Consider the following 11,415-nt stretch of genomic DNA (forward strand, 5'->3'; position numbering starts at 1 on the left):
ATGTGGCCTCCTTTATACTTTTTAACTCCTCTACATTTAAACGTTGTTGTTTTTACCCTACTTTATTTATTTAACACGTTTAGCACCGTCAAATTTGCTAGGATAACTTTGAGAGTGTTTTGTTTTTGTAATAGTTCCACATAAGTGACCGATATTATTTCTATCGTGTGAAAAAACAAACTCCGGGTTAGGTTGAGCTTTTTTGTCGGCCAACTGAAAAACGCCACCCGGCAAAAATGATGACAGCGTGACGTTTCGGCAGCACCCTCCCTGAATGTCCAAGGTATCTGTTTACGCTAGCTTTGTGAAAACTAACATCTCATAAAGTTTACTGCATTGCGTTTGAGTCCAGTATTTGTGTATAGTTTGTACGAAAGCACGTTTTTGTTGCAAAACGCGCTAGGGTCAAAGTTCCTAACTGGTTGCATAGTTAGCAACCAGAGCGTGCTAGCAGGTTTAGCGCGATGCAATGCTAGCAGCTAAGCTATGTGACTGGCCAGTTGTAGTAGTCCGTAATAGGAGGCTTTTCTGGCCTTTTTCCGCGAAGTACAATCTAGACAGATGCCCCACTAGACCAGGGCGTTTGGTGCTTGATTATATTGGTATTACCTGTGCAATATTAAGCTTAAATTAAAAAAACATCCCGTCAATCAGCACATGTTTGTCCTAGTTAAGTGTGTAAATGTTGTACAAGCAAAGTCACTTGTACCCGCACTTTCTATAGACTATATTTGATTTAGAGTACATACAGGATGATCCTAAGCTCTCGGTGATCGTGGGGGGCAAATTGGACTAGATGTTAACATTGCTACTAACGCTGGTTTATGAAGGTCAAATAATCGGCCATGACATACTTAATTTGTAGAAATTAGCTGATGAATTATTAAGGATGTACAGATTATGAAGAAGTATTCATAAGTAGTCACGTCATTATTAAGATCATGAATATGTAAAACGATTACCCATGGGCTTTGGAAAAATAAGAGTTTAATTTAGAAACGAAATCCTCAAACTTTAATTATAAATACGTTAAAAATATAGTGTTATGTGTGAAGTCAACTAAATCTGCCACTGTGTGGTGGGGAGTTGGACTGAGATCTGTGGTCTGGTGATATTTTTAAAAAGCAGCTACAAATTCGTCTTTACAAACTTGCTTATGGGTAACTTTATGTTGTTATATTTTTGGCATTTTGTTATGAAGCACTTTTTGATATTTGCCTTGAAAGGTGCTGTAGAAAAATGTTTTAATTTACTTTAACTTTACTTTTATGTTGAGGCCAAATAATGTGCCAAATGCAAAACAACCATGACCATAAATCGAAAGTGGGACACTAGTCATATTATTTCATATAGTTTTAATAAGTTGCTACAATCCAACATTGTAATTTAAATGAACATTCAGAGATAGGTAGATGTGTCCCTATTTCAAGGGAAATCGAGACATCGAAACTCTTTCCGCTCTTTATCACACTATCTTTGAACACATGCTGATAGGCCTGAATCATTCAATATGGCTTAAATTTAAATGCGCAACCAAACTGTCAGAAGATATCTGCAGTAAATTAAAAGCACATAAACACTGGTGCATCTCAACAAACACTGAGCATTAGAATATAATGACTACGTTGAAGTACATATTGTTAATCTTTCAAGCTAACCTGTACAAGAGCTCTAGCACACAAAAACAGATAAGCCACTGGGTTGCCTGTAGTCTTACTTCTCAGACCTATTAACCACTCTTCCTTGTAATATAAAATAAGTACTGGGGTGTTGATTTTCAGTGCCCTCATGGATGACCTGACCCAAGCCCTCTCGGCCAGCTTTGCTGTGTCCAAGGAGCCCAACAGTACAGCCTGCCCCCACCCTCGGCTGGCCCAGTACAAAAGCAAGTACAGTGTGCTGGAGCAGAGTGAGCGACGGCAGCGTTTTCTTGATTGGCAAAAAAGGTAATCATCCAGCTCATTATTTAACATCTACATAGTCTTACCTGACAGTTTATTAGGTACATATTTCCTGGACCCTCTTTGATATTCCGAACTGCTTTAATTCCTCATGGCACAGATTCAACACGGTACTGCAAACAGTCCTCGGAGATTTTGCTCTACACTAACATGATTTTGTCACACAGTCGCTCCAGATGTGTCGGCTTTGTCCAGGAGACAAATCCTCTTCACCACTGTGAAGGTCATTTGAGTACAGTGAACTCGTCATGCTCAAGAAACCAGTTTGAGATGATTCTTTATGACATGATGTGTTACCTTGCACTGTGTCATCAGAAAATGAGTAAACTGTGGCCATAAAGGGATGAACATATTCATCAAGAACACTCAGACAAGCTGTGGCATTTTACATGCATCAGTTGGCACTAAGGGGGAAGGAGCGTGTCAACAAATATCCCCCATACCATCACAGCCCCAACTCAACTCAGATTTATTTATAAAGCTTGTTTTGGTAAATGTGAAGCGTGGGACACTTCGAAGCATCTGATCAGCTCACCAGAGGGACCTGGAAGCTGAATAGGGTTGTAAGAGGTCAGAGATGTAGGAAAGAGCCAAACCATGAACGGCTTTTCTTGAACTCCATTCAAATCCTCACTGGCAACCAGTGGAGATAAGCTTAAACAGGTGTAAAACACTATATGTTTACACTGCGCCATGCAAAAGCATCTCAGTGACTCTTTTTCCATTTCTTATTTTAGTAAAAGGTTAAACTATGTCAACCATGCACGGCGTCTGGCTGATGGGGATTGGACGGGGGCAGACAGTGATGGGGAGGAAGAAATGGAGAAACAGGAGGAGGGAGAACGAGCACAAGATGGCAACACAGAAGAGGAGGAGATGGAGATCGAGAGGAGGAAGCTGCCAAAACATTATGCAAACCAGGTCAGTGTTTGATGCATGGACATTGCTGTGTGAAGTTTTGTTGAATTCCTGTCTTTTCCAGCAGAGGGCGCTTGAGTCCTAAAGTTACAACTCCGGTCTGGAGAATAGAGCAGGCAGATCCCAACAAACAAAGCATGGAACAAAGAGTTTGTTTGTGTGGGAAAGTTTTTGTTTCTGAGTCTGAAAGAAAAGTGTCTTTTTTGGTGTACTAACTTCTGAATACTAAAGCTAGCTAAAATGTGGCATGACAGTCTGTTATAAAGTGGGGCTCCTGGTCACCAAACATGAAACTCTGTAATAACTCACACTGTTGTGTTCATTGTCATTGTCATTCTTGTAGGCTTAAATAAAGTTTTGATGAAGGTGACATGTCCCTTTTCCTCCTCAGCTCATGCTATCAGAGTGGCTAGTGGATATACCATCAGAGCTGGACACTGATTGGCTGATGGTGGTCTCTCCTGTGGGCAAAAGATCTCTGATTGTTGCCTCTAAGGTAGGAGCCGTTCCTCTTTTCTTTGCCTCCACGTTGATGCCTGTTTCTGAATTTCAGAATCTAGCGAGTAACTTTAAAGTCATCTCTTTAAACATTCCTTTTTTGTAGTCACTATTCACAGCGATGACTGAAACAGAAGGCTTACTGATTTCTGAATTTTTGAATCATCAGATTGTCATCTTGCAGTCCTGATCAAAAGTCGTATCAGTCTTTGAAAAACAGCAGTCAGTATTTCCTGCAGTTTGAGTGCAGTGCTAAAGTGAGTGTGTTTGGAGAGGATTGTTGTACTTTGCATCTGTTGCTTTTTATTTCAACGCTGCCTTCGTGGTATTGCAGAGGACGATGTGGATTGTGTCTGTGTTTGAAATGAGCCACCTTGTCAGAGGTACGCTGCCCAATATCTTAATAATGTGGCAAACAGTTTGAGAGAATTTTCCTCGAGCTGCGATAAAGAGTCACAGTCAATAGATTAGAATCAGTAGATTAAATTAGAAAGATGACTGTGTGCTCCAGAAATGATTAAAAAAAGCAACACGGAGGTTTTTAATATGTGTCATGCTTATACCACTTTTTTCCATTTAGAAAGTGAAAAAATAAAGCGAAGAATTTGGTTTAAAAGCTAAAAAAAAAATACCTACAAAATAATCAGATGGGATCTTCTTGAGCGTTTTTTGGTGGTTTTCCTCTTTAAACTTGTGGCAGCGTACTGATTTTGAGCTCAAGTAGGTCATCGGCACAGGTCATCCATCCATCATCACCAAATTTCCAAGTTGAGCTGACTGTGTTGTGTTTGCATTGCCATTCATTTAACTTGCCAACTAGGGATGGGAATCGAGAACCAATTCTTGTAGAACCCTTTCCCAGTAGTCCAATTCCTTGGAATTGTTTGTCTGCATATCGATCCTGCTTATCAGTTCTTGCACTCACAGCTGATTTCAGTTCATGTGTCAGAGGGAAATAGCAACGCAGTCCATGGCATGGATATAGACATATTATTTTTATTGCACAAAAGGACAAGATAAAGGTGCACACTGCACCAAGGATAGAAACAGCTGCATTATGCTGCTTACACAACTTCGGTTCTTTGCAAGCATCTGCACAGACAGCATGCTAACGCTAAGCTAGCCAAGAACCCAGAGTGAAAGCTGAGCGAATGCCGACCCCAGCAGCCAGACCCTGAACTTCAACAGGTAACGAGCAGATGAGCAGTCAGGCTGCAGCCTCTCTTGCTACCTGTTCCCATTTCTAAAGCAAAGTCACTGTAGCGATGTCTTTTTTCTTCATCTTCACTCTGTGTGGTCAGCTTTGTATTGTGCTAAGAGAAAGATCTTAGAGATGTGTCCTCATTAGGGATTTGTGTTGGTGTGTGTGGTTGTAGCCTCAGGTTTATATTGTTAAATAATGATCATGAAACGGTGTTTCAGCTATTTTACAGAGTAGCATGAAAGTAATGCAACCTGCAGTATAATAAATTAGTTTTTCCTGGGAGTAGTTAAATGATGTACTGGACTACTTTTAAGAAAGGCGTTCTGTGTTATATGTTTAATGATGACTTTTTTGAGCAATGACTCCAACACTGATCACACCAAAGAGGGGAAATATCTTTAACAAACATGCACAAACATTTGACCCACAGTATGCAATTAATTTGCATGAATGTAATTTTTTTATGCTGCTTACCGATGGTGGGGACTGCCAGAACCGAGCCAATGAGAAGCGATAAGAGAATTGGAATCACTGAGTTGTTATCAAGTCCAATCCTTATTGCCAATAACAAAAAAGCAGGGCGAGTTTGAAAGCGGGAGCTTCAGAGGTGCAGAGGAGATAAAATACCTGACATTCATTATTAATATCCAAAGTTTTTCTTTCTGTCCCTTCTTTCTTCCCTTGTGTTCTTTTGCTGCTGTGCATATAATCCTGGCTGTACCAAGGCTGTAAAAAATTGGAGAAGGAGAGCAGAAGTCATAAACAATATTAGTGTGGTATATATTGGCATCACCAATATACATTAAAACTATTGCTCAATAAGTTTAGAAAACTTGGTAACTGAACTTTAAAATGTGCCTTTTTAACCCTAAAAAGGAGCAGTGAGAAGAGCAGGTTGCAGGTTCACCTGTGGATGCCTTTTTACACCTCCTTTCTTCCTTTAGATAAGTCTTGTTGACGACCAGCATGATTTAGTCAGAGCTCAAATAAATAGTGAGTTTGAGCTTTAAAGAGGGAGCAGGAGTGCACTGCTGTACCAACAAAGGATTTTAAAACAAAAGAAAAAAATCAGGAGTGTGATTACAGCACACTAAGTGTTTCATCTTTATTATTTTGTTTTGCAAAGATCATCTGAAATAAGATGCAGTTCATTAACCAGCAGTGAGGAAAAGTATGTCGAATAGAAGGTGTTCCGAGAATGAACCGTGCTGTGACAGAACTCCAAATTGACGAGTAAAATTGGAGTCGAGTTGCGTGGAGGCAGGGGGAGCGGTGATCCTCAGGACGACTTCTGTTGATTCATGAGAAACGAGAAAGTCAAAAACCCAACCGCAGACAAACCCTTTAAGATCTTATATCCTCTGTAGAAATTTCAATATCATCACCAAGACATCAATTTAGGGAAGTGAAAGCAGCTATCGTAGCCTCTTGTGAAAAAGTGCACTTGAGGGTTTTTTTTTTTTCCTCAGCTGTTTATGTGATTTAGCCTTAAATATGCAATTTACCTGATGATGTTGATGTTCATGAGTAATGGCAAGGCTGTCAAATGCTTGGATGAGATTCCTTGAAATTGTAGTCATGTCAAGGAAACTGAACTGCACCCATTTTCCCTCTTACTGCACCCAGAAGCTGGTGTTGTACTAGTGTTACTGAAACCACACACCCTCTGATGCAACCATGGAGGAAATCATAATGACTGTGCATCTACAGTCATCTGGTTCCTTGTTCATTATATCACGGCTCGAGCTCGCTGTCAATGAATTCCCTGAATCAGCACCAAAAACAAACAAAAAAAAAGGTTACGAGATTAAGATGAAGATGTTTTCCATGTCCTGAGGAAGAGTGAATGAGACTAAGTATTCACGCTTGATTAAGACTGTGGTCCTCATACTGTTGGTGAAACTGTGCTGTGAAAACTGAGCTCCTTCTCTATATGATTACCTCTCTGTAGGTTAAATGACTGATTACAACTACATTACAATTAAAAACTGACAACATGAGTCATAAAAGTTCTTGCTCCACTTATGTAAAGAGCTTTGCCTCATTTATTGCACAGAGGCAAGCAGTTAATTTGATCATAGGCATTTTGCAAGGAAATGCAATATTGTGACACATTTAGTGATGATACACTCGCTGCTTTTTTACGTCACCTTGCTACTTCCGCCAGACCTGCCTTTACGCTGTAGTTATAAAGGGTCAACTGTGGTGTCTCAAACAATGCTCAGATGCCACAAATATCCCCCACACTATTACACCACCATCAGCAGCCTGAGCCCTTGATACAAGGCAGGATGGATCTGTGCTTTCGTGCTTACACCATCGACTGAATGTGACAGCACAAATTGAGATTCATCACACTTCTTCTGCTGCTGTAGCCCTTCTGCTTCAAGGCTCAGCGTCATGCTGACCGGAAGAGATGCTCTTCTGCATATTTTGGTTGTAGCGAGTCATAATTTGAGCTATTGTTCCCTTCCAGTCAGATTGAAGCAGTGTAGCTGTGCTCAGTGTAAACCTAATAAAGTGGCCAGTGAATGTAAATTATCTCCTATGATTAGATTTCAATGAGCTGACCTTACATGCGGAGCTCTAAATGCACTGCACTTGTCTGATAGCTGCCTTTGATGTATGGAGAAAATAAGGACAACCATGAGGGGAAAATACATTCTAGTTATTTTTCTCCCTTTTAACAGTTGAACATAAACATTGTTAAAGCCGTTTCTAACTCCTGCTCTTTAATGCTCACATTGACAGAATTGTGGAGACATGTAAATGAAATGATAACACTGGTTTCTTCCCTCCTGTATTGTTTCTGGTTTTCTTCTAAAGGGTTCCACTGCAGCGTACACCAAAAGTGGCTATTGTGTGAACCGTTTCCCCTCCCTGCTGCCTGGTGGGAACAGACACAACTCTGCTATGGGAAAAGGTAGGTGGGCCCGACTGTGTATTTGGATCTCTATAATGGGCCACTTAGGCATTTTAACAACACGAGGAAGTGATCGGCAAACAGCAGGTTCTCCCATTCACCTGTGAGTTTATTTCATTTCAGCCACATCGAAACAGCTTCCAGGCGCTTTTTTTATGTGATAATCACAAAGCTTTTTCACATCCTTTTCAACTCCACCTATATTAGTGGGACAATCGGTACAGCTCACTACATGGGATTAGGCAAGTAGTTGACAGGCTGGAGTTTTGTGTATGAAGTACAAGTGCAGATGATTTCCATTTGATTAGACGATGTTATCATTTAAGAAAAGAAAACTATGGAATGTGAGTTTCAGATATTTCCGTTAGTTTAGGCAGCACTGCATTTCTTGTGAAGAGATTTTTACTCAGATTAAAACTACCAAAGCGGAAATTACTGAGAAAACCTGATTTCAAGTGGGCATTTACAGAAAAGAGACAAGTTTAAAAACCTGACAAAGCAGTAACAAAGAGCCAGAGCAAACAGTTCAAAGGAGAAAACCACTGCTGACCAAAACATCTTTGTGATTCCCCCAAGACCTTTGGGAAAACATTCAGTGGGCTGACAGAATGAAAGTTGAAGGTTTGAGTCCTGTTACATCTGGTGTAAAACTAACACTGGATTTCATAAAGAGAACATCAGACCAACACTCAAACATGGTGGTGGTAGTGTGATCTTCTGGGGCTGCTTTGCTGCTTCAGGACCTGAACAACTTGCTGTAGTTAGTGGAGTCTAAAAAATCGTTGGATTATGCAGCTGTACAATGATCCATACACCAGCAAGTCCACCTCTGACTGGCTGAATAACAAACTGAATGAAAGTTTTGGAGTGGCCTAGACAAAGTCTGGAATGGATTTGGCATGACTTTACAGACCATTCATGCTTATGAACCCCCAATGTGACTGAATGAAAACAATTTTGAAGAGTGAGACAAAATTATTATTATGAGTTATTGCAAACAGTTGGCTGCAGTTGTTGCACAAGCTGATAGGATTAGGAGGTAATTACTGGGTCACAGATGGTCAGGTAGGTTGGATAACTTAAATCCCTTAATAAATGAAATCATTATTTAAAAGCTGCATTTTGTATTTATTCAGGTTATCTTTATCTGATATTATATTTAGTTTGATGATCTGAAGCATTTAAGTCTGTCAAATATGCAAAATAATCAACAAGAAATCAAGAAAAGAGTAACTACTTTTTCACAGCAGTGAATATCTGATCCTTTGTAATATGAAGTTATACCTTCTTATTTGATTTTATTGATTGAGAATGAAGTTGTAATAAGAGTTTAAAGCTTCTTTTTGTAATGTGCTGCATGCAGACTACACAATCTTGGACTGCATTTACAGCGAGGTGGACAGAACTTACTACATTCTGGACGTCATGTGCTGGAGAGGCCACCCGGTCTACGACTGCCCAGTAAGATTGTCTTCTAATCTTCCAGCAATCCAGGAATGCTTGTCTAATTGCATAAGTAGCAGAGTCTGGGACACAGATGTGCCTTATGTTGGGGGGGTTGTGTTGCCATGTTGTCCAGTTCATTGGCTCAGAAGGTGAAAAGCAGTTTTTTGTTTTCACTGCTTGATTTCTCGTCAACAGACCGAGTTCCGTTTCTTTTGGCTCCAGTCCAAAGTCCAGGAGACCGACAGCCTATCAGAGATCACCAAACGCAACCCTGTGTGTACCAGCAACACAAATCAAAGCCTTTTTCCTTGTGCCTCCATTTTTTTAAAGTCCAAGTTTATTGTTTGTTAATTGGGACACTGCAACGTGTTTACACAGTCACACATTGTCTGCATTGTGTTTGTTGTGCCTTGCTCATTATTTCCACATATGGTTTTAATAAAATCCCAAACTTAAATGTGGAACTCCTCAGGCCAAGGAGAAAAAAGAAAATCAGTCCCCCAATTTTTTGTATTAAATGCGCCCTAAAGTGACACATCTTTAAGGTTATGGATGTTTGTGGAGGCCTGAGAGAGCTTGAGTTCAAGGTCCATCTATTCATTCTTAAGTGTTTGTGTGGAACTGCCAAATCTGCTAAATCAGGTTCAGTGCTTACTGAGTAGATTCGTCACTGGAAGGCAAATTCTCACATGTGACAAGAGGGCAAATTGTGTTTTGAGCTAGCAGTGTGGTTCTCTGATTTTTGTTTGGTCCCACAGTTCCGGTTTGTGGGGCTCCAGAGCACAGACTGCACAGCAGAATCAATAAAGGCAGCCCTGGCAGCAGAGTACAGCTTCAGTGTAAGAGCAGACTGTGAATTATTTATCTCCAGTTATTCTTTAAATGCAAACAGTGTTTCATGTTTGCCTTAATTCTGGTTTTCCGGTTGCAGGTGGATGGTCTCCTCTTCTACCATCGGCAGACCCACTACACCCCTGGCAGCACCCCTCTGGTCGGCTGGCTTCGCCCTTACATGGTCACTGACATCCTGGGTATAGAAGTTCCTGCAGGACCTCTCACCAAGAAGCCAGAATATGCCAGCCATCAGCTACAGCAGATCCTGGAACATAAGAAAACATCAAGTGAAGTCCGCCCGGTCAACAGAAGCGGAGGGTATGAGTTAGAGTACCTGTCCACTCCAAACCAGGGCAGTGAGGACACTCTGAACTCTTTGAAACAGACGCCAATACGAGAAGCATATATGGAGATCTGAGTGGGAGGCTTAACGAGATGCAAATTCTAAATGGTGGTGAAAGCCCATATATGGTTCTTTAGAATTTCTTCTGAATGGTTCTGCAGATCTGACCAATTGCAAAGCTTGAAAAGACTTTCCTCACACAGTATTTCACCACATGCATATTCCTAACATCATACGTCTGCAGCTGCAGTTAGAATAGAATGAGAAACGTGTTGGCATAAATGGCCAAAGTGCAGCACAGTGAAGGTTGTGATCTACCCTTTTTTTCACTTGAGCAGGGTCTTGCAAAAGAAGCATCTCATCATTACTGTTGTCAGTTTATGCAGGTTTATTGCAGAAATTTTTTGGAGCAGTTCGCTCATTAGCTGAGCAAACGCTACAGAGTCTGCAGAATGAACACTCAGCAATTTGGAAGGCGCGGTAATGCTGACTGGTCACATCCTGTTAGTTAGTGCTTATCAGCAACAGGGACATGGGTTTTTACGATGTAATGTTGAATTTGAAATTGCTTAGGAAATGTTTTAAACTGTGTGTATTCTAAATAAATGTTTTTTTATTGGCCTTTGCTTTGCTATTCACTTTGTTACCACAGACTGCTGGATTTTTGCAGTTTTGTTAAAAGACTAAATCAGTTTGATTTGAGACATTTTGTCAAAATATTAGTGCAAGTTAAACATGACATATTTCATTGTAATATAAGTCCTTCACTGAAAAGCTGGCAACATTGATAACCTTAAAAAATATACATACATGTTAATGTGGATACATAAAATGTGTTGTGTTTAAAAGCCCTAGGTAGACAGTTCAGACTTGATTGCTCTGTCAGTATAGGTGTTGAGTAGGTGATGTTTCAGTGTATGACTCGTAATAATGAGAGAGCACTCAATAGCAGCATTCATGAGCATCTCCTGTGAGCTGAGCCACATTTGGCTTACTGAGCCATTTGCATAACCGTGAAGAGGAGGGTGGAAACTGTCAACAGGAAAAGACGTGAAAGTGTCTGTTGGGGTTATGTTTCAGCAACCTGTGCCAGCACATCCTCTGAGCAGGCACGCCACAGACGATTGCCTGAGGTTACCACATCTAGGCTGTCTGATGTTGATAGTGTCTTTCTAAGAAAGAATACCTTTCACCCTTTGCTCCCATAGTATTTTTTTTAAGTACCTCGATTCTGTTTTCAATTATTCGTCTATAATTTCTCTATAAATTAAATTTAAGGTTGCTTAAT

The 11,415-nt window shown here is 40.4% G+C and overlaps 1 protein-coding gene across 1 annotated transcript; it reads left to right on the forward strand.

Annotated features, from left to right (window-relative positions):
- Nucleotides 1-230: 230 nt before the first annotated feature.
- snupn (snurportin 1) lies at nt 231-10,743 on the forward strand. Its single transcript, XM_085357666.1, has 9 exons — nt 231-283; nt 1,782-1,946; nt 2,699-2,882; nt 3,271-3,375; nt 7,408-7,504; nt 8,868-8,965; nt 9,146-9,223; nt 9,709-9,789; nt 9,882-10,743. Exons 2-9 carry the CDS (start codon nt 1,789-1,791, stop codon nt 10,200-10,202), a joined length of 1,122 nt encoding a protein of 373 aa, XP_085213792.1. The 5' UTR covers nt 231-283; nt 1,782-1,788; the 3' UTR covers nt 10,203-10,743.
- The last annotated feature ends 672 nt before the right edge of the window (nt 10,744-11,415 follow it).

This window comes from Diplotaxodon limnothrissa, linkage group LG7, assembly GCF_057381915.1.
Source record: "Diplotaxodon limnothrissa isolate DT_005_m linkage group LG7, D_limnothrissa_male_GT1.1, whole genome shotgun sequence".
Taxonomy (NCBI): domain Eukaryota; kingdom Metazoa; phylum Chordata; class Actinopteri; order Cichliformes; family Cichlidae; genus Diplotaxodon; species Diplotaxodon limnothrissa.

Coding starts and splice junctions, on each gene's coding strand:
- snupn (XM_085357666.1), top strand. CDS start 1,789: ATGGATGACCTGACCCAAGCCCTCTCGGCCAGCTTTGCTGTGTCCAAG. Junction 2,883..3,270: donor CAAAACATTATGCAAACCAG/GTCAGTGTTTGA, acceptor TTTCCTCCTCAG/CTCATGCTATCAGAGTGGCT. Junction 9,790..9,881: donor CAGCAGAGTACAGCTTCAGT/GTAAGAGCAGAC, acceptor TTCCGGTTGCAG/GTGGATGGTCTCCTCTTCTA.